Here is a 22,713-nt window from a genome sequence, read left to right on the forward strand (position 1 = left end):
ACAATTTTGTTAATGAATATGTGTTTTCTGTATAGTTTTTTTTCAGTTTTATTATGTAGAATTATTACAATTTGACTATATATACACGTTATACTGCATGTAAATACGTATAAACAATATACTGCACATTTTTTAGCTTTCATATATGTACTAATTATTTTTTCTAAGAACAGATTAGATCTTTAGCTTTTTACACTTATATAGTTATCAAAGGAATAAAGCCAACTACAAAATAAGAATCAAGAGAATGTGGTAATCCAATCATAAAGGAAAGTTGAATGTGCTTACACATATTCAAGAAATCAATCATCTAAGTTATAAATAATAAGTAGTTCATTTGTGTCATTATTATTATTATTATTATTATTATTATTATTATTATTATTATTATTATTATAGGTTCTGCATATAAGTGATGTCATATGGCATTTTTCTTTCTCTTTCCAGCCCACTTCACTTAGAATGACAATCTTCAGGTCCATCCATGTTGCTGCAAATGACATTATTTTATTCTTTTTAATGGCTGAGTAGTGTTCCATTGTATATATGTACTGCATCTTTTTTATCCAGTCATCTGTTGATGGACATTTGGGTTGTTTCCATGTCTTGGCTATTGTAAATAGTGCTGCTGTGAACATTGGGGTGCATGTGTCTTTTTGAATTTTATTTTTCTCTGGATATATGCCAAGGAGTGGGATTGCTAGATCACATGGTAAGTCTATTTTCAGTTTTTTAAGGAACCTCCATACTGTCCTCCATAGTGGCTGCACCAATCTACACTCCCACCAACAGTGTAGGAGGGTTTCCTTTTCTCTACACCCTCTCCAGCATTTATCGTTTGTATACTTTTTAATGGTGGCCATTCTGGCTGGTGTGGGGTGATATATCATTGTAGTTTTGATCTGCATTTCTCTGACAATTAGCGATGCTGAGCATTTTTTCATGTGCCTGTTGGCCATTTGTATGTCTTCATTGGAAAATTGCTTGTTTAGGTCTTCTGCCCATTTTTGGATTGGGTTTCTTGTTTCTTTGATATTTAGGTGTATGAGCTGTCTGTATATTTTGGAAATTAGTCCCTTGTTGATTGCATCATTGCAAGTGTTTTTTCCCCTTCTGTAGGCTGTCTTTTCATTTTGTTTATGGTATCTTTAGCTGTGCAAAAGCTTGTAACTTTAATTAGATCCCATTTGTTTATTTTTCCTTTTATTCCATTACTCCAAGAGCTGGTTCAAAAAATATATTGCTGTAATGTATGTCTGTAAGTTTTCTGCCTATGTTTTCCTCTGGGAGTTTATAGTATCTGGTCTTACATTTAGGTCTTCAATCCACTTTGAGCTTATTTTTGTATATGGTGTTAGAAAATGTTCTATTTTAAGTCTTTTACAAGTAGCTGTCCAGTTTTCCCAGCACCAGTTATTGAAGAGATTGTCTTTTCTCCACTGTATATTCTTGCTTCCTTTGTCATAGATTAATTGACCATAGATTTATGGGCTTATTTCTGAACTTTCTATCCTGTTCCATTGATCTGTGTGTGTTTCGTGCCAGTGCCATACTGTTTTGATAACAGTAGCTATGTAGTATAGTCTGAAGTCAGGAAATGTGATTCCCTGAGCTCTGTCCATTTTTTTCAAGATTGTTTTGGCTGTTCAAGGTCTTTTTTGTTTTCCAACAAATTTTAACATTTTTTTGTTCCAAGTCTGTGAAGGATGTCATTGGTAATTTGATAAGGACTGCACTGAATCTAAATTGCCTTGGGCAATATGGCCATTTTAATAATATCTAATCCAAGAACACCATATATCTTTCTATTTGTTTATGTTGTCTTCAGTTTCCTTCATCAGTGTCTTATAGCTTTTGGCATACAGGTCTTTTGCCTCCTTGGGTAGGTTTATTCCTAGGTTCCTAGGTATTGTATTCTTTTTGGCTTGATGGTAAATGATATCATTTCCTTACTATCCCTTTCTGCTTTTTCATTGTTAGTGTATAGAAATGCAATTGACATCTAATGGCCATCATTCAAAAATCCACAAATGACAAATGCTGGAGAGGCTGTGGAGAAAGGGGAACCCTCCTACACTGCTGGTGGGAATGCAGTTTGGTGCAGCCACTGTGGAAAACAGTATGGAGATTCCTCAAAAGACTAGGAATAGACTTACCATATGACCCAGGAATCCCACTCTTGGGCATATATCCAGAAGGAACCCTACTTCAGGATGACACCTGCACCCCAATGTTCATAGCAGCACTATTTACAATAGCCAAGACATGGAGACAGCCTAAATGTTCATCAACGTATGACTGGATAAAGAAGAGGTGATATATTTATACAATGGAATACTACTCAGCCATTAAAACCGGCAACATAATGCCATTTGCAGCAACATGGATGTCCCTGGAAAATGTCATTCTAAGTGAAGTAAGCCAGAAAGAGAAAGAAAAATACCATATGAGATCACTCATATGTGGAATCTAAAAACAAAAACAAAAACAAAAACAAAGCATAAATACAAAACAGAAATAGACTCATAGACATAGAATACAAACTTGTGGTTGCCAAGGGGGCAGAGGGTGGGAAGGGATAGATGGGATTTCAAAATTGCAGAATAGATAAACAAGTTTATACTGTATAGCACAGGGAAATATATACAAGATCTTATGGTAGCCCATGGAGAAAAAAATGTGACAATGAATATATATATGTTCATGTGTAATTGAAAAATTGTGCTCTACACTGGAATTTGATACAACATTGTAAAGTGATTATAAATCAATAAAAAATTTAAAAAAAGAAATGCAACTGACTTCTGTATATTAATTTTGTATCCTGCAACTTTATGAAATTCATTGATGGGTTCTAGTAGTTTACTGGTCACTTCTTTAGGGTTTTATATATATAGTATCATGTCATCTGCAAACAGTGACTGTTTTACTTCTTTGTTTTCAATTTGGATTCCTTTTATTTCTTTTTCTTCTCTGATAGCTATGGCTAAGACTTCCAAAACTATGTTGAATAAAAGTGGTGAGAGTGCGCATCCTTGTCTTGTCCCTGATCTTAGAGGAAATGCTTTCAGCTTTTTGCCATCAGGTGAGATGTTAGCTGTGGGTTTGTCATGTATGGCTTTTATTATGTTAAGGTATGGTACATCTATGCTCACTTTCTGGAGATTTTGATCATAAATAGATGTTGAATTTTATCAAAAGCTTTTTCTGAATATATTGAGATGATTATATGGTTTTTACTCTTCAGTTTGTTAATGTGGTGTATCATGTTGATTGATTTGTGTATATTAAAAACTACCTGTGTCCTTGGGATAAATCTCACTTGATCATGGTATATGATCCTTCTAATATATTATTGGAGTCAATTTGCTACTATTTTGTTGAGGATTTTTGCACCTATATTCATAAGTGATATGGGCCTATAATTTTCTTTTTTTGTGATATCTTTGTCTGGTTTTGGTATCAGGGTGATGATGGCCTCATAGAATGAGTTTAGAAGTGTTCCTTCCTCTGTAATTTTTTGAAATAGCTTCAAAAGAATAGGTGTTAACTCTTTTATAAATGTTTGGTAGAATTCACCTTTGAAGCCATCTGGTCCTGGACTTTTGTTTGTTAGGAGTTTTTAAATTCCTAATTCAATTTCAGTACTGGTAATTGGTCTCTTCATATTGTTATATTTTCCTGGTTCAGTCTTGGCAAGTTGTTCCTTTCTAAGATAATGTTCATTTCTTCTGCATTGTCATTTTGTTGGCATGTAGTTGCTCATAGTATCCTCTTAAGATCCCTTGTATTTCTGTGGTGTCAGTTGTAACGTCTTCTTTTTCATTTCTGATTTTATTAATTTGGGCCCTCTCCCCTTTTTCTTGTTGAGTCTGACTAAAGGCTTATCAGTTTTGTTTATGTTGTCAAAAAACCAGCTCTTAGTTTCATTGATGTTTTCTACTGTGTTTTTTAGTCTCTAATTCATTTATTTCTGCTCTAATCTTTATGGTTTATTTTCTTCTACTAACTTTAGGATTTGTTTGTTCTTCTTTCTCCAGCTACTTTAGGTGTATGATTAGGTTGTTTCCTTGAGATTTTCCTTGTTTCCTAAGGTAGACTTTTATCAGCATAAACTTCCCTCTGAGAACTGCTTTTGCTGTGTCCCAGAGGCTTTGGATTATTGTGTTTCATTTTCATTTGTCTCAAAGTACTTTTTGATTTCCTCTTTGATTTCTTCCATGATCTATTGGTTGTTTAGTAGCATATTGTTTAGCCTCCACACTTCTGCAGTTTTTGCAGTTTTTTTCTTGTAGTTGGTTTCTAACCTTATAGCATTGTGGTTAGAAAATATGCTTGGTATGATTTCAGTTTTGTTAAATTTGCTGAGGCTAGCTTTGAGGCTAGCGATTCTGGAGAATATTCCATGTGCACCTGAGAAGAATGTGTATTCTGTTGTTTTTGGATGGAATGCTCTATAGATATCAATTAGGTCCATCTGGTCTAATGTGTTATTTAGGGCCTGCATTTTCTTATTGATCTTCTATGTGGATGATCTGTCCATTGATGTTAGTGGGGTGTTAAGGTCCCCCACTATTATTGTGTTATTGTTGATTTCTCCTTTTATGTCTGTTAACAATTGCCTTATATATTGAGGTGTTTTTATGTTGGGTGCATATATATTTACAATTGTTATATCATCTTCTTGGACTGATCCCTTAAGCATTATGTAGTCTTTGTTCTTCTTTGCCTCTTCTAACAGTCTTTATTTGAAAATCTATTTTGTCTGATATAAGTATGCTACTCCAGCTTTCTTTTGGTTTCTGTTTGCATGGAATGTTTTTCCACCCCCTTACTTTTAACCTGCATGTGTCTCTAGCTCTGAAATGGGTCTCTTGTAGACAGCATATATATGAGTCTTGTTTTTGTATCCATTCAGCCAGCTTATGTCTTTTGGTTGGATCATTTAATCCATTTACATTTAAGGTAATTATTGACAGGTGTGTTCTTACAGCCATTTCATTAATTGTTTTGAATTTACTTTTGTAGGTCTTTTCTTTCTATTTCTTCTTTTTGTTCTCTTTTCTTGTGCTTTGGTGACTAGAAGCTCCTTTAACATTAGTTGTAAAGCTGGTTTGGAGATGCTGAATTCTTTTAGCTTTTATTATCTGCAAAGCTTTTGATTTCTTCATGAAGTATGAATGAGAGCCTTGCTGGTTAGAGTATTCTTGGCTGTAAGTTTTTCCCTTTCAGCACTTTAAATATATCATGCCACTCCCTTCTAGCCTGTAGAGTTTCTGCTGAAAATCAGCTGATAACCTTATGGGAGTTCCTTTGTATGTTATTTGTTCCTTTTGTCTTGCTGATTTTAATATTTTCTCCTGATCCTTAATTTTTATGAATTGATATGTGCCTCAGTGTATTTATCTTTGGGTTGATCCTTTGTGGGACTCTCTGAGCTTCCTGGACTTGGATAGCTGTTTCCTTTCCCAAGTTAGGGAAGTTTTCAGTTATCATCTCTTCAAAATTTTTCTCATGCCCTTTCTCTCTCTCTTCGCTTTCTGGGACCTTTATAATGCAAATATTAGCATGCTTCATATTGTCCCAGAGTTCTCTTAAACTATCCTCATCTGTTTTAATTTTTTTCCTCTTTTTTCTATTCTGCAGTAATGATTTCCACCAATATATCTTCTAGTTCCCTAATCTGTTCTTTTGCCTCAGTCTATTCTTGGTTCCTTCTAGTGTGTTATTCATTTCAGTAATTTTATTCTTCAACTCTGTTTGGGTATTTTTTACATTTTCCAGCTCTTTGCTAAAAACTTTGCTTTGTAAAATTTCCTGGACTTTTTTACGGGATAAATTGGAATAAGATTTTTAAGAATCAGGATAGATCAATTCAACGAACATTAATTAATTAATTAATTAATTTATAGGATTCAATTAGAGTTTATTACAATACAATTGACAAGGAAATTTAGTTATTCCTGTGACACCAAACATTTTAAGATAGTAACTAGAATCATAAGGGAAAACATTGTGCCAGAACAAATCAGATTTTTAGGAATTTTATATAATTTCTAGAACACGTATACTAATAACACATATTCACACAAATATAATACAGAAGGTTTAGCATCACTTAGTTGATAATGCTTCCCACATCATTTAACATATCAGATAATACTAATCAGTTTAACATCATCCTTTTTTTTCACTTTTCAGTTTTATTAGGTAGAATTGTTAAAATTTTACTGCACATATACAATATATTGCATGTTAATATACATACACAATATACTGCACATATATTTAAAAATTTTATATATATGTATTGTTCATTGTTTCTAAGAACATTTAGAGCTTTAGCTTTTTAAACTTACATAGGTATCAAAGGAATAAAGCCAATCACAAAATGAGAATACTTACACCCCACTATTAACAGCAACATTCGTTATAATTGCCAAGATATGGTAGCATGCTAAGTGCATATTAATAGATGAATGGATAAAGAAGATGCATATATATAATGGAATAAAATTCACCCATAAGAAAGAAGGATATTTTGCCTCTTGCAGCCCTTCATTAAGTTTTTTTTTTTCACTTCAAAAATCAGAATTTTATAACTGGAATACACATTTCCATTGCATAAAAAACAAAAAATTACCTAGAAATAAGCTTAATCAAGGAGGTTACCTATACTCTAAAAACTGTAAAACATTGTTGAAGGAAAGTGAAGATGATACAAGGAATGGGAAGATATCTTGTGTTCTTAGACTGGAAGAGTCAACATTATCAAAATGGCTGTACTACCCAAAGCAATCTGCAGATCCACTGCAACCCCTGTCAAAATACTCACGACTTTCTTCATAGAAATAGAACAAACAATTCCAAAATTTATATGGGACCGTAAAAGACCTCGGACTGCCAAAGCAATCTTTTGTAGGTCTTTTTTTGTTTTTCTCTCTTTCTTCTTTTTGTTCTCTTTTCTTATGGTTTGATGACTAGAGAACTTCCTTTAACATTAGTTGTAAAGCTGGTTTGGAGGTGCTGAAATCTTTTAGCTTTTGTTTATCTGTGAAGGTTTTGATTTCTCCATCAAATCTGAATGAGAGCCTTGCTGGATAGAGTATTCTTGGTTGTAAGTTTCCCCCTTTCATCACTTTAAATATACTGTGCTAGTCCCTTCTAGCCTGTAGAGTTTGTGCTGAAAAATCAGCTGATAGATTATGGGAGCTCCTTTATATGTTATTTGTTGCTTTTGTCTTGCTGATTTTAATATTTTCTCCTTATCCTTAATTTTTGTCAATTTGATGACTATGTGCCTTGGTGTGTTCCTCTTTGGGTTGATCCTTGGTGGGACTCTCTGCACTTCCTGGACTTCCTTTCCCAAGTTAGGGAAGTTTTCAGTTATTGTCTCTTCAAAAATTTTCTCACGTCCTTTCTCTCTCTCTTCTCTTTCTAGGATCCCTGTAATGTGAATATTAGTGCCCTTCATGTTGTCCCAGAGTCTCTTAAGCTATCCTTATTTCTTTTCATTCTTTTTCTTTTTCCTGTTCTGCAGTAGTGATTTACACTAATCTGTCTTCTAGCTCATTGACCCATTCTTCTGCCTCATTTAGTCTATTCTTGGTTCCATCTAGTGCATTATTCATTTCAGTGATTTTATTATTCAACTTTGTTTAGGTATTCTTTATATTTTTCCAGCTCCTTGCTAAAGACTTTGTATCTCTACTCCTCTTGAGTTCTCTGAACATGTTCACCATCATTACTTTAAACTCTTTCTCAGATAAACTTCTGATTTCCTCATCACTTATTTCTTCTTCTAGGATTTTATCATGTGCCTTGGCCTGGGAGATATTCCTCTGCCACCTTATATTGTATTTCTATTTATATTTTTAGGTAGGTTAGTTACATTTCTCGACCTTGGGGAGGTGGCCCTCTGTGGGAGACATCCTATGCATCTCAGCAGTACACTCCTTTCTTGTCACCTGAGGGTCAGGGTCCACCTGCTCCCAGTGCTGTGTCTGGCCTGTGTTTGTGAATTCCTTCCACAGGCTTTGGGATAGTTGTTTTCTTATTTCTGGTATTTGTCCCTGGTAGATGATGCTGGACTATGCAGATTTCCTGACAGGAGGAGGCGGTGCCTGCCCACTGCTGGGTGAAGCTTGGTCCTGGACCTCTGGCGGGTAGGGCTGTGTTTGTGGCTCTGGAGTTCTGCTGAATGGTGCAGCTGTGTTCCCACTCAGTATGCTGTTTGGCCTGAGGCTTCCCTACAGGCTGTTGGGTGGGGCTAGGTAGTGGTGCTAATGATCCAATCAAAGTGTCATCTCCAGGAAAGCTCTTGTAGATGAGCACTTACAGAATGTCCACCACCAGCTTTTATGACCATTGGGTGAGCCACAGTCATCCTCTATGTCCCCAAGAGACCTTCCAAAACCAGCAGGCAGGTCTGGCCTAGGTTCCTATGAAATCACTGCTTCTGCCCTTGAACCTGGTGCCCTCGAGATTCTGTATGCTTCCCAAGAGAATGAAGTCTCTGTTTCCCCTAGTTCTGTGGGGCTCCTAGAGCTAAGCCTCACTGGCCTTCCAAACCAAATGTCCTAGGGTCTCCTCCTCCTCCCAATGCCAGAACCCTGGGCTGGGGAGACTGACAAGGGGCTTAGAACTCTCACTTTCATGGGAGGGTCTCTATGACTGAATTATCCTTCAGCTTTTGGGTTGCCCACATCGGGGTTATAGGGCCCAATTATATCATGAGCATGCCCCTGCTACTGTCCTACTGTGGCTCCCTTTTTATGTTTCCAGTTGAAGAGGCTCTTTTTTTTGCTAGATTCCAGTCTTTTTTTTTTTTTTTTGATGTTTGTTTAGCAGTCATTGTTTTGTTGTAGTCATGAGGAGAAGCAAGCTCGTGGTCCTACCACTCTGCCGTCTTGAGTGGGAACATGATATTGATGTATTTTTTAATTAAACAAGCTTACTGAGTACCTAATCAGTTAGCAGGAAACATTGTGCTATGGAAGATAGAAAGATACAGAAGCTTTCCTTGTAGCTAGTGGTGTAGAAGGGTAGATGAGAGACACACCCATATGACTACAAAACAAAGTAGAAAATAATGAAAACTATGAAAGTGGCATGAACATGGTGCTGGTAGCATCCAGAAGAGGGACTGGAGAGCCAAAGTTTCATGGAGGGATACGATTGGGAGCGTTAGGGTCTGTGCAAGTAGAGGTGGTGGGAGGAGCATTGGAGGAAAGAGCATATGAAATTGAAGAACAATGTGACACAGGGCACTGATGAAAAAAATCATAGGTTGTGTTCAGGGGAAAGTCATTGTTAGAGAGTCCATGTTAGATGTTAGACTGGATGTTAGAACTGGATGTTAGAACATCTGCCCAAAATATATACGGACAGATCAAGGATGATGAAGGCAACATGATAGGACAGAATGTTGAGGTTCTGGAATGCCATGCTTAGAAGTCAGTGAGAGGTAATTAGAATAGCATGGATAGTCTAGGACTCATGTTTCCTGAACTTGAGGTTTTATCCTGTAGGCAAGAGGAGCCAGTGGAGGTTTTTGAGCCAGAAAGGGATATGTCCAGAATTGGACTTTAAGCAAATTATTTTATTAGTTAAATGCTGAAAAAATTGGAGCCAAGAAGACTGGGAGCAGGGAGACCATAGGTGATGCTGCTGCACTAGTTCAGGTAATAGCTGAAGAGAGAATGAACTAAGCCAGCAGTGGGGATGGAGGGGAGTGGATGGATTCAAGAGACATCATTGCTCAGTGTGTTTCCCTGGATTTTGATCTTTTATGCACCCTCACTGCCTTGGCTATGCATGATGCAGTGTAATGAAGAGCCAGACGCAGGTTCAAATCCTGCCTCTACCACTGTATGATTATATCATACCAGCTGTACGATTTTGAGCAAATCACTTCATTTTCTTCTGAGTCTCACTTCTAATGCAAGGGTAAGAGTACTGGCCTCACAAGGTTGTTGTGAAGATTAAATGAGAATGAATGTGAGTGAATGTCACCTATGGTGCCTGCCCCAGAAAATCCTAAATAAATAGTTGCACCACAGCTTATCTTTGCTGCCCAAATGTTCTCCTGAATCCTGTACTGTGGTCCACTCTGGGACTTGCACAAGTGCCCTTAAGTCACCTACCTCCCTGACTTTGGACTTTGTCTTTTCTGTATGATATAGCCTGCCTCTTCCTGATCTACCTGGATCTGAGGTATTGCCTTGAACTTTGATACGTGGATTCATCTTTGCTGTACATCTGTGCTGTCTTATATGTAGCCACTAGATACATGCAGCTGCTAGGCACTTGAAATGTCATGTAAGTATAAAATACATATTGAATTTCAAAAATTTAGTATAAATAAAAATGTAAAAGATCTTATTAATTTTCTTATATTGATCACATATTGAAATGATAATATGTTTTGAGTTAAATGTATTATTAAAATTAATTTTTTTTTCTTTTTTTTTTTGAAATGGTAGCAATGAAACTAAGTTTACTGGGGACTTAGCATGTGCTAAGCATTGTTCTAGGCATGTCATGTGGTTTAAGTAGTTAATGTTTGCAACAGTCCCATGAGTTAATATTATTAGCAATATTTTACAGTTAAGGAAACCAAGACCCAAAGAGGTTAGGATAATTTCTTAATCATTGTTTCTTTTTACTGTTTAAAATGTAGCTTTTTACATGGCTGCTTTGTGTTTATGGTTCATATTATATTTCTGTTGGATGGTATGGCTCTAGACTGGTGGCTGGAAAGCGCTCATGAGCCAAATCTGGACCTCTGCCTGGTTTTGTATGGCCCATGCGCTAAGAATGGGTTTTGCATTTTTATACAGGGTAGAAAAAAAAATCAAAAGAAGAATATTTTATGAAAAGTACGTGAAATTCAAGTTTCAGTTTTCCTAAGTAAAACTTTATTGGGACATTGTCCCAGTTATTCTTTTATGTATGGTATACGGCTGCTTTCATGCTACAGTGGCAGAATTCAGTGGTGGCAACTAAGACTCACAAAGCTGAAAATATTTGCTATTTGGCCTTTTGCAGGTAAAGCTTATAAATCCTGCTCTAGAGTATTCTTATTTTGGACCTTTCCGCTGTCCTGACCACTGACTCCTGGACCCTATCCTGGAACTGGCTCACTCCTCTTTCTATCTTATCCTGGATTCTAGACCTAAGAATTTGTAACTAGGCCTGGCTCTACCCCCTGGTTTTATTTTTATAGAATGAGTTCTTTCTTGGGAGAAATTTTTAGGTCTTAATTTAAAAAGCCTTCGGGTGGGTCTTTTCCACCAGTTCAGTTAACTCGCCTGGGCTCATCCGAATGCCAGTGGTAGGCACAAGTTTGGTTCAAGATTCTGACAAGCATGACAGTGAGCTCTTGAAGGTCGGAAGCTGCGCTGTTTTAACTTGGTACATGTGTTTGGTAGCACTGTGCCAGTCCATATAGAAGCACTCATATATATATAAAATATATATTTTTATGTAAATATAAATATATATGTGAATCTCTCTCCCCCTCTAGACTTGGTGACCCAGCCAATAAACTGAAATTGCCCACATCCAGCTTTGTTGTACCTTCCTCATACTCCACCTTCTTTCTCCCTTTGTGTGTTCTTCTTCTTTTTTTATTGTCTAAGTTTCAGGCATATCGCATTATAATTCAACATCTGTATACACTATGAAGTATCACAACCACAAGTTTAGTTGCCATTCATCACCACATAGTTGACCCCCTTCACCCACTTTGCCCACTCTACAACCCCCTTTCCATCTGGTAACTGCTAATGTGTTTTCTGTACCTATTTTTTGTTTGTTTGTTTGTTTATTTGGTTTTTCACATTCCACATGCGAGTGAAATCATACACTATTTGTCTTTCTCTATCTGACACCTGTTATTTCACTTAGCATAATACCTTTAAGTTCCATCCGTGCTGGAAATGAGAGCATTTCATTCTTTTTATGGCTGAGTAATATTACATTGTATGTATCTATTTATTATCTATCTATCTATCTATCTTTCTAATCATCTCACATCTTCTTTACCCATTCATCCATTGATGGACACCTAAGCAGTTTCCATATCTTGGTTATTGTAAATAATGCTGCAATGAGCATAGCATGCATGTATCTTTTTAAATTAGTCTTTTCATGTTCTCTGGAAGAATAGCCAGAAGAGGAATAGCTGGGTCATATGTTAGTTCTCTTCTTAATTTTTTGAGAAATCTCCATACTGTTCTCCATAGTGACTTCACCAATGTACATTCCCACCAACAGTGTTTAAGGATTCCCTTTTCTCCACATACTTTCCAACATTTGTTTTTTCTTGTCTTTTCAATAATAGCCATTCTAACAGGTGTGAGGTGATATCTCATTGTGGTTTTGATTTCCATTTCCCTAATAATGAGTGATATTGAACATCTTTTCACATGCCTGTTGGACATCTGTATATCTTTGGAAAAATACCTATTCAGATCTTCTGCCTACTTTTTAATTGGGTTGTTTGGTTTTTTTGGTTATTGAGATGTATGAATTCTACATATATTTTGGATATTAACCCCTTATTGGATAAATGATTTGCAAATATGTTCTCCCATTTAGTAAGTTGCCTTTTTGTATTGATGATGGTTTCTTTTGTTGTGCAGAAGCTTTTTAGTTTGACGCAGTCCCATTTGTTTAGTTTTGCTTTTGTTTCCCTTGTCTTTGGAGTCAGATGCACACACACACACAAATCCCTAAATCCAATGTCAATTAAGTTGCCCCCTACATTTCTTTTAGAAATTTTATGATTTCAGATTTTTACATTCAAGTTTTCAATGTTTTGAGTTAATTTTTGTGTACGGTGTAAAAGGTAGTGACTTAATTTTGTTCTTTTGCATGTTGCTGTCCAGTTTTCCCAATGTGATTTATTGAAGGACTATCCTTTCTTCATTGCATATTCTTTTCTCCTTTGTCATAAATTAACTGCCCACATATGTGGGAGTATATTTCTGGGCTCTTAATTCTGTTTCATTGGTCTGTGTGTCTGTTTTTGGGCCAGTACTGTTCTGTTTTGATTACCATAGCTTCATAGTATAGTTAGAAATGAGAGAGTGTGATAACTCTGACTTTGCTACTTCAAGATTTTTTGGCTATTTGGTATCTTTTTTGATTCCATGTCAATTTTAGAATTATTTGTTCTATTTCTGTGAAAAATGTCAATGGAATTTTGATAAGGATTGCATTATATCTGTAGCTTGCTTTAGGCAGTAGTCATTTTAACAACATTAATTCTTCCAGTCCATGAGCATGGGATATCTTTCCATTTATTTGCATTGTCTTCTGTTTATTTCATCAATGTCTTAGAGTTTTCATCCTCTTGTGCATTCTTTTCAACTCTAATATGTCCATAGCCTTAAGTACCCTTTACATTTCTTCAGGACACTCAACTCAAGCACTTCTCTGGTCTTCTTCTCCCTTTAACTCTTATCTCCCTTATGTTACATTTGTTCAAGGACAAGTTTTGGTGAGGGAAATGGAAAACTGGAAGGAACTCAGTTGCTAGTAGCTAACAGAAGTTAAGATGGAACCACAGAGCTCCTGAGAGATAGAGAGTATAGTTGTGGTTTCTGACTCAGTGAAGCATTAGATTTCTAATTGTTGTTTGTATCTTTAGAATAAAGTCCCCTTTACCTTGACATTTGAAATGATTTGTTCTTTGACCCTCCATGTGCCCTGAGCAGAGCAATCAACATTGTTCCAAGTAACACATAGTTAATTTCAGAGCTCCTCTGTGTTTAAAAGAGGTTTCACTGGTACTAGGAGCAGATGGTCTTATTACCAGTATTATTCAGGCCAAAGAGAAGTTATCTAGCACTTTTTGTGATGCATCTTTTCTACCATTCAAGGCAGGCGCTTGAAGCTTCTCTGCTTTCTTCCTTGGGGAGAATGAAGATCAGCATTTATATCTTCATGACTTTCCAACTATCTAACTATTCTTTCATTCAATCCTCTATTCATTCAATGACTACCTTTTGGTACTATCTATGAGTTCAAAAAAATGTTATGAAACTAGGGATACCCTCTTGAAAAAGTTCCAGTTCGCAGGGACATTCTGGTGGATAATGACATATAATAAACTGCAAGAAAAATATCAGGCAGAAATAAGGCAATGCAGAAAATGAAAACAAGGTGATATAATTAGTGGGTAGCTATTTTTGATTGGATAGCCAGGGAAGGCCACTCTAAGAAGTTGGCATTTGACCAATATCTGAATTTCAAGGAAGACTCAACTATGTGGAGTTCAGAGGAGTGCAAAGGGCCTAAGACAGAAGCAAACATAATATATACTCAAGGGCCAGAAAGAAAGCCACTATGGCTGGGGCACAGTGGAAGAGGAAGAGTAAAAGATGACAGGGTCAGAAATGTTGGTAGGGCCACATCATATAGGGCTTTGTAAGTCAGGGAAGATTATTCTAAGTATTGTGAATACCCTTGGAGGCATCCCTTTTTAAAAAACAGCTTTATTAAGGTGTAATTTACATAACATAAAATTCACCCAATTAAAAATTTCAATTAAATGCTTTTTAGTAAACGTGCAGAGGCATACAACCAACAGCACAATCCAGTTTTAGATGTTTATTATCCCCAAAAGATCTGTCCTACTACTTTGTACTCATACCCCATTCCCACCCTCAGCTCTTGGCAACTATTCGTCTACTTTCTGTCCTTATAGATTTTGCCTTTATGGGATCATCTATGTAAAAGGAATCATATTTTCAGGGAATGAGTGACATGATCTGATTTACATGTAGGGAGATCACCACAGTTGTTGTATCAAGGATAGAATGAAGAGAAGCAGCAGTGGAAACCAGGAAGACCAGCTAGGGAACTGGGGCAGTTGTGCAGACACACATGATAGTGCTCATAACAGGGAACAAAGAGTAGAGATGGGGAAAAGTGTATGAACTTGTGGTGTGTTCTGGAAGAGAATGAGGAGATGCACTGATGGATGGGATGTGGTATGAGGCAAAACTAGGTGGGCGAAGAACAAAGATTTTGTTTCCATGTACTCTTTTTCTATTCATTGTTTAACTCACCAAAAAATAAGGGTAAAGTTTGTGATTAGAGATGAAGTAAAGTCATTTTTTATCCCAATTCCTTTGCTCCATACTTGGGAAAAGAACAAAAAACAAACAAAAATTGTAAAACACTATAAAACACTATCTTTGATTGAAACAAGCAAAGGCCACAGCCCCAGACTATGAACTGTCAAGCATTCATGCCTTAAATTGAGCAATCTGAACCAATATGAGAGGAGATGCAGTGATCCGACACTTTTCCCTCAGATCTCAAGTAGAAAAAAATTTCCCTAAAAGTAGGAATCAGAGTTTTGAAAGATGCTTCTCTAGTAATTTGATTGCAGTCTTGAGGTTTACATTTCTCCGCACCACACTTGATGGCAGAAGACAGTGGAGGAATGTCTATAGAGATCTGAGGCAAGACATGAGTGATCCCAGAATTTTATGTGTCTCAGTGAAGATTTCTTTCAGGGGTAAAGATAATAGACAAAAGATCACATACAAACATGTAAAGCCTGAAAGAACTCAGGTATAGTCTCTCTCTATTCTTTTTTTTTTTAAAAAAAGGTGTAATTATTTTAACTAAAAATAGTTTGTATAATATAATATTTTATTTATCTGTTTACCTGTTTATCTATTCTGTCTGTCTATCTGCCTATCCATCCACACTTTTTACCATATATATGCATGGTCATTACTGGGAAGGATAGTTACCAAACAACAATGGTGATTAGATTTGGAGTCATTTTTAAGCTTCCTTCTTTGTACTTTTCTGTACTATTTACTTAAAAAAAAAACCCTACATTGTTTGCTATTGTTTTAATTAAAAGAAATGTAAAATAAGTGTAGCTAAGTTGTAACCACAAAAGGAAAAGCCACATGCCAAGTGCAATGCAGCTGGAAGCTGGAAGGAGCCCATGTCCTTGTTGACTTTCTTCAGTAGCTGCACCAGCCCTAGTCCATTCTCCTCTGGACTTCTTGTTACATGAAAACAATCATCTCTCTTGGATTAGACCACTAATATCATTCTCTTAAATGCAGCATGTTAGGCAGCTGCCCAACCCTGCAGGCTACACATCCTGATTAGCACACCTAACATATTGTGCATTGATCACAGGGTACCCAAGGATGAAAAAGGGGAACAGTCTTAGGCAAACACGAGGTCACTTAGATTCTGCTCCCTTAAACCTTATAACTCATGCCTAGCTTCTGGGAAGGGTAAACATGGGGCATTCCTCTCCCAATTATGGTAAAAATTCTTACTCTTACTTCACTCAGTTTTGTAACTTGCTTTCTTCTATGCTCCTCACCTACCTGACCCTAACGTTCTGACTTAGTCTGTCTTTTTCCACCCCGTGCTCACAGCTTTGGCCAGTGGTTCTCAATAGGGATTACTTTGCCTGCCCCCACCATGGGGACATTTGGCAACATCTGGAGATATTTTTGGTTGTCACAACTTGAAGGGAGTGCTACAGGCTGGTGGCATGCAGTGAGCAGAGGGCAGAATTACTGACGAACACCTTCCAGTGCATAGACTCTCCCCCCATAAAAATAATTATCCAACCTAATATGTCATCAGCATCCATTTTGGTTTAAGCCCTGGCTAGCTCTTAGCTAACACTTAACTTCTGTCCCCAATAGCTCCTGGCCCTGAGGGATCCTATTAAATGTAGCCCTGACTCTACATTGTGTGGTCATTGTTCTCACTAACCTCAATCTTGGAAAAGGGACTCAGATAGGAATGGGGTGTGCCAAACAATGTTGTCTTATTTTCCAAGCAAGCCCAGGGAGAAAGAGGCTAAGACAGAAACCACTAAGATAAAGCATAGAATAGTCCTGTTTAAGCAGTAGAGGTGAAATAGGAGCTTGTCTGTGTCAGGCTAGAAGGCTCGTTACAGGAAAGAACCGGAGGAGGGTGAGTGGCTACTAAAGCTGAACAATAAAGGGTAATTGATACAAAGCAGCATGCAAAGAACCCAGTTAGGGTGGCTTTGTAGGAGGCTAAGTTAAACTTCCACATTGCTCAGGCTGTAACACTGCCCAGAAAGTGGAAGGTGGGGCAGAGGGGAGAGCCAAGGAAACTGAGAGAGCAGAGGCGCCAGAGGGCTTTGAAAGCCTTCCCTAGACACCCTCTAACACTTTACTAGGGAAGCAGAGAATCAGCACTGGCTGTCTAGGGCCAAGTTAGCCCATGGTCAGGAGGTAAAAGACTCCTGCAGGGTAGCACCTATCTCCCTCTGCAAAACCAACCGATCTAAACAAGGCCAGAAGGACTTTCATCTCATCCATTCAGATCTACCCTATTATCTTCTTAGGCAAGCTTCAGATTGATACACTTCAGACTGAAGAATCATTTCTGGGGGTTAATTGGACATTTTAGTTAATAAAGAATTTAACAGGAGACTCTGGATTGGTGGCAAGAGCCCTGGGCTTAGAGTCAAAAGACATAGATAGTAATTTATAGTGAGTAACATCAATTATCCAAACTTCAGGTTTTGAATCTGTTAAATTGGTGTCTTACACCTGTCCTGCCTTGTCTGTCAGGGATGATACAGGGATCAAATGAGGTGACATAAGTAGGAGTGCTCTGAAAATTATATTGCAGTATACATGTTGAAGATGTGATAATATTCTCACATACACGAGCCATGCATTGCTAGTTAGAACACAGTACACATAAATTTCAAACTACACACAATAGATTTTATTCTCTCTCATGGAGTTTCATGGAGAGAAGGCAATGGTAGAGGGAGTAAATGCAGGAATTCAAAGCCACTGTTCAGAGTTCTGGCCTCTAAAGTGAAAAATCTGGAGTTGACTGCCTATTTAGTGAAACACATTAAGATCATGCAGAAGAAGTAAAGGTTTCAGAGGTGAAATGTTTGCACAATAAAGTGAGAGGAGTTGAGTGTTGAAGGAGACAGAGAAGGAAGGGAGTCCACACATAAAGAAGCAGGGAGTCTTTGGGGAGAGGGGAGCTAGACAACCTGGTGATATGTGACGCTTCACTGAGCACGTTTATTTCCACCTCAAATGACTTGAGAGAGTAGTTTTCATACTGGGGCAGATGGCAGTTGTCACCACAGAAGAGGGGCTGAGTTCCAAATCCATGTCAGTAAGGGGCAGAGAAAAAAGAGATGATGTAGGCGGTGGGAGTGAAACCAGACTTCCATCTGGAGACAGAACCAAGAACCCCCGAAGTGGGTGACTATTGAGACTGTCTCAGGTTTAGTTAGCACTGTAAGTCCATGTCCCAGAAAATCCTCAGTCCCAGACAAATCGGGTTGATCGGACATCCTCTAAGTGATGCTGGAATGAGGAAATTCAGGGTTTTCTGATATCTTGGAAAGGTCACTGGACTCTCTCATCAGACATGGATAGAGGAATAAATCAATTAAAAAATCTCTAAGGACAGGATGACATCTTGTTCCATATGTGTGCTTGAATGTTTAGGTTAATAAGGACTAACTGACAAAGGAAGCAGAAAGAGAGCACAGGTTTACTGTTTTCTATGATCAGTTTTCACTAACGTCAGAATTTACCAGACTATTGTTGCTTTGGTTTCTCTCAAAAGAAGAACAGCTCCAAGGCTTTTGTGTGTAAAATTCAGGGCAAATGAAGTCAGACAACTCTATAAGCATTCATGGAAAAAAAAAAAAAAAAAAAAAAAAAAAAGAAACCACATTTTATTTGGAAATAAACTTACAGAAAAGCTACAAGAAATAGAATAGTACAAAGACCACCAATATACCCTTTATCAAGATTACCTATTATTAACCCCATTTGCTTTATAATTTCTACATTTTCTCTTTCTGTCTCACATACATACACAAATTTTTTTCTGAACCATTTGATACTAGGTTGCATACATCATGCCTTTTTACCCCTAAATACTTCAATGTGCATCTCCTAAGAATAGAAATATTCTCTTATATGTCAACTTCAGTAATTTAACATCAATACAATACTTTTATCTAATCTACAATGCATATTCCAATTTTGTCAGTAGACTCAATAATGTCCTTTATAGCATTTCCCCTTTCCCCTCCAGTATAGGAAAAAAAAATGTAGGATCAAGTATTTAATTTAGTTGTCATGCCTCCCTAGTCTTCTTTAATCTGGAACATTTTGCAGCTTTTCTTTGTCATTTGTGACATTTTTGAAGGTACAATCCTTTTTTGTGTTTTATAGGAAGTTCCTCATTTGGGGGTTTGCCCAATGTTTCCTCATGGTTAGATTATGTATCCTGGCTTGAATATAAGTGATTGCATGTCTCTCTCAAGGTATCACATCTGGAGGGACCCAACATCCATCTGCTCCTCATTAATGATTTTAATTTTGACTCTGTAGCCAAGGAGTTGTCTGACTTCCATACCATAGGGTTCTATTTTTTCCTCATACTGTTTTTTTTTTTTGAGAATATGTTTTATTTTATAAACATTTTTTATTGATTTATAATCATTTTATAATGTTGTGTCAAATTCCAGTATAAGGCACAATTTTTCAGTTATACATGAACATATATATATTCATTGTCACATTTTTTTTTTGCCATGAGCTACCACAATCTTGTATATATTTCCCTGTGCTATACAGTATAATCTTGTTTATCTATTCTACAAGTTTGAAATCCCAGTCTATCCCTTCCCACCCTCCGCCCCCTTGGCAACTACAAGTTTGTATTCTATGTCTGTGAGTCTATTTCAGTTTTGTATTTATGCTTTGTTTGTTTGTTTTAGATTCCACATATAAGTGATCTCATATGGTATTTTTCTTTCTCTTTCTGGCTTACTTCACTTAGAATGACATTCTCCAGGAGCATCCATGTTGCTGCAAATGGCGTTATGTTGTCGGTTTTTATGGCTGAATAGTATTCCACTGTATAAATATACCACATCTTCTTTATCCAGTCATCTGATCCTCATACAGTCTTAATCAATTCTAAATACAGATATTAGTGTCTTACATGATATCATATCTGCACTTTCTTTGCAATCACAGACAGGTAGAAGGTCTGCTGAGATATCTATTTACACTAAAGGAGGAAGTTTTTATATTTTTATTTTCATGTGACACTTCATTTCTGGAACCAAACCAACTCTGAAGATTGCTTCTTACTTGAGTATTGAGAAGTGAGAAAAAACCCAAATCAAAACAAAAATCACAGAATAAAGCAACCCACCCCAGTTGATCTGTTTCCTACACTAGAAGAGATGGTTGAGTTTCATGGAGACAACCATCCTGAGAAAAGAATTCTGTTTGCAGTCTCCTGATGAGAGTTTGACTAGAAGATCCTTGGAAAAATGAGAGAAAACTGGGCTAAAAAACAGAGAAAAAACTCAATTTCTCCTAGTTATGAGTTCACATCACTTGTATCATGCTGCCTCTAATAGGAAGAGTAGCTTTATTTTTTATTTTTTTAATTATTCAACACTGACATTTTATTTTATAAACTTTATCATTTTTATAAAACAGAACAAAAAGCAGGTATCAAAAGCAGCAAAGAGTTTACAGAATTTCTGTACCAGTTTTCATATAAGTCAGTGATATAAGAAATACTAAATATAGTCTGCTGTCTCTCTTGGTCATAAGCATTCAGGTGGTTTCTTTTAGAGCTACTGAATGATAACTTTTCAAAAGCACTGGTCATTTTTTTGAGAACTGATTTGGTTTGTCCAACAAAGTAAACACTTTTTTGATGTGTGGCATTATCTTTTTTTTAAAAAACAATGAGCTAAAATACAGAATGTGTATGTGTCTGAATCTGAACCAAATCTTATGAGATCCCAATTACCCTGAAGAACACTGAGGACATTTATAGGACATATTAAATACTAGTTACATACATCATAATGTCAAAGACAACCACTATAATTCCAAAGAAAACAGTATTTCATTCCGAGGCTGCCCAGAGTTTGAACTACATCAAAGATTCTATGTCCTTTCTGATTTGGAGTAGGTACCCCAAATAGGGCCATATTATTGGAGCAAAAGTTTTATGCTAATACCAAACAGGCTCTGGCATTTATGAAATACAAAGTGTATTTTATAAATCTGTAAGACACGTTGTGTAGAGCAAGACTCCTTGCTCTATACCCCGGGTGACCACAAAAGAATCAAGAGGCCACGATTATTGGATGCTGAGAGGAAGATGCATACTTAAACTCAGATTCTGGAGGCAAGCAGAAACCGAGCTGGAACCTGGTGGTGGTGTTCAGCCGCCATTGGTTCCAGAAACACATTTTGCTTAAATAAGGGAAGTATGGTCCTGTTTTGCAATGTTAATAGCTGCCAGTCTCTCAAACATCTTTGTTTTTAATAAAAATCATTTCCTGGCTAGCAATAAGTTAGGAAAGTGGCCTCAAATTCTGATCAAATTTCTCACTATCAATCAAAACCAAAACCAAAAAACAAAAACAAAAACAAAAACAAAAAACCCAAAACCCAAAACCCTTCCAACAGACAAAAAACAAAAAAACCCACATCAGCCAATAGGGGTTAAAAATTGCACAATTAAACTTGAATTATGCTATATACAGACTGTTATACACACCACTGGAGTAATTTTGAGAGCATGAAACACTCCTGTTGAAACATTGCCTGTACTATATCCCGATTTTCATTAAATGAAAACTGATACGTAATTTTCTTCTTTATAGATATGAAAAGGAAGCAAGAAGGCAAAGCTGAGAGAAACGGATGCTACCCAAAGAGCAGCGGTGGCATTTGGTTGTTTTGGTCTTTGTACCAGCAACTCCCACCCCACGGGAGATACCCAGTTCCCGCTCGCAGTCAGGACCGAACAATGGATCCCACTCCTCCAGCAGCGAGTGCCTTTTCATGCCACTGCGATAACACAGCACTGCTATTGCCAGAGGGGCTCTCGAAGCCTTTATAAATGTACTTCATTAGGAGATCCACACCATTCTTGTCCAGAGATTGAACTGCCTTTTCAATGTCGTTAGCTTTAAAAGAGATGGGCACCTTCAAGACAATGCTGCCTGCTCGATCCTTCACCGCCTGACTCTTGGTGTTGATAGCGGGGCTTTTCAGAGCCGCTTGCAGGGCAGCTGTCATGCTTCCTTGCCGCAGGCAGGACTCCACCTCGCCCTCGTCGGGCCCAGCCTGCCCGTCGCCCCCGTCTTCCTCGTCCACGAACTTGTTCTCGCCGTACTCATCCACGTCCACCTTCCGGAACCGGGCCGATGACACCATGTTCTTCGACATTCCCGATCCGGACCGGTGGCAAAAGGCTCCTCTGGGTGCTGCCTCTACCTCCGCAAGTCCAGCCCGGCTGGAACCCGCAGCCTGGAGCCTCCACTTCCGGAAGAGTAGCTTTAGAAAAGGTGAGTGCAGACGGCTGGTTTGTTAGTGATGTTTGATTGCAAGCAGGGACAGTGTTGGCTTGATTTTCCTTCAAGGACTAACCTGGACCGTGATGTTGCTTGTAGATGTTCCATCTTATTCTAATAAAACACAGAACTACGTTATGTGTATCTTTCTCCAAATTGTGATCTTCCCGTGTCTGCCTTTTCTATTGTCAAGTCTCTCTTCTACCTAAATCCTTCACCTAGTAGTGCTCTGTGTCCACCCTGGCTTTGTTCCCTGCTGTCCTGCAATATTTCTTCCCTTCATGTGAACTTATCACCAG

At 37.4% G+C, this 22,713-nt stretch overlaps 1 protein-coding gene across 1 annotated transcript; it reads right to left on the reverse strand.

Moving 5' to 3' along the window:
• Positions 1-21,854: 21,854 nt before the first annotated feature.
• On the reverse strand, positions 21,855-22,402 carry LOC105090223 (actin-related protein 2/3 complex subunit 5-like). The gene has a single exon (XM_064494798.1). The coding sequence runs from the start codon at positions 22,287-22,289 to the stop codon at positions 21,855-21,857; it is 435 nt and encodes a 144-aa protein (XP_064350868.1). The 5' UTR covers positions 22,290-22,402.
• Positions 22,403-22,713: the final 311 nt, after the last annotated feature.

Source organism: Camelus dromedarius, chromosome 16 (genome assembly GCF_036321535.1).
Source record: "Camelus dromedarius isolate mCamDro1 chromosome 16, mCamDro1.pat, whole genome shotgun sequence".
Taxonomy (NCBI): Eukaryota; Metazoa; Chordata; class Mammalia; order Artiodactyla; family Camelidae; genus Camelus; species Camelus dromedarius.

Bases quoted from the DNA above. Each gene is read 5' to 3' on its own strand.
- LOC105090223 (XM_064494798.1), bottom strand. From the start codon at position 22,289: ATGTCGAAGAACATGGTGTCATCGGCCCGGTTCCGGAAGGTGGACGTG.